General features: G+C 47.9%; 1 protein-coding gene across 1 annotated transcript; it reads right to left on the bottom strand.

Annotated features, from left to right (window-relative positions):
• Window positions 1–37: 37 nt before the first annotated feature.
• On the bottom strand, window positions 38–676 carry Pmar_PMAR028604 (histone acetyltransferase gcn5, putative; the record flags this gene model as incomplete). The annotated part of the gene is made up of 4 exons (XM_002768663.1): window positions 38–161; window positions 212–255; window positions 305–451; window positions 569–676. 4 exons carry the CDS (start codon window positions 674–676, stop codon window positions 38–40), a joined length of 423 nt encoding a protein of 140 aa, XP_002768709.1.
• Window positions 677–1,034: the final 358 nt, after the last annotated feature.

The raw sequence follows: 1,034 nt of genomic DNA, 5'->3' as shown, positions 1-1,034 counted from the left end.
CGTCACGCGCCACAAAATTCTAAATTGACAACCCCTCCTACAGTGCATCTTGCCAGATCTTCTGTCGAGTTTCAGAGAGCATATCAGCCACTCGGAGATAATTCACATCCAAGGCGAGCTCCACCGACATCATGTGGGCACCTTCGTACGATTTGATCATCCTAAACGATGAAAATTCCGTCACGCGCCACGATTTTATCATCCAGCTCACCCTGACCAGATGTACTTGGGAACTTTGACGTGCTTGGTGAACCCCTAATAAAAGCAATTGAATTTCGTGGCGCGCGGTCAAATTCCGACCCACCTGTTTCGCAAAATACCCTACAGCAGCATTATCCGCATACGTTATGAAATGCGTGATCAGCCGAAACTCTGGCGAGGCCGCCTCTATATGCGGATTGCACTGCTTGATGAACTCCTTCAGTCGATTCATCAGCCGCGTACCATAGCCCTACAGACGAATACCACTCCACCGCGAATTCACCCCAAATTACTAGTAGTGCCTCTTTACTCACCCCACCACTACAAGTGAATACTCAATCCTCCCACTGCTCCCTTTCCCCACTACCTTCACTTGCTCATCACTCGTTACAGCAAGAAATGCTATCTCCAGCAGACCGTATTTGAAGTAGCACCGGAAGCACACAGCGCCTATCAAGGCTCCTTCTTTCCACATAGTGTACGTAGTATGTCGGCGATCAAACACCAACTTGGCAATGTACCTACATGAGACCAATACAACAGCAGCATCGCTCCGCTCGATTCACCATAAATTCACGACGGCGACATAGAACGATAAAACTCCGCCAGACTTCTTTCTGCCCAGTTAACGTGCATCGATTCTAGTTCAGCTGAGTCGTGTTCTGGAAGTGGAATCTCAAACTCACATAAATATCCCCCCCGCTGCCGTCCCATTACTCAAGGACCCCTCTAGCTTTGAGAAATAACGCTCCCCAGAGTTTGATAACAATGGAGAAAATGATGTTCCTACATGGGAAACTGATTGAAGAATGTGTTCCTAGGTGGAAAATTCA

This window comes from Perkinsus marinus, assembly GCF_000006405.1.
Source record: "Perkinsus marinus ATCC 50983 genomic scaffold scf_1104296967558, whole genome shotgun sequence".
NCBI classification, from domain to species: Eukaryota; Perkinsozoa; order Perkinsida; family Perkinsidae; genus Perkinsus; species Perkinsus marinus.
This window is presented reverse-complemented; position numbering and strand designations above follow the sequence as displayed.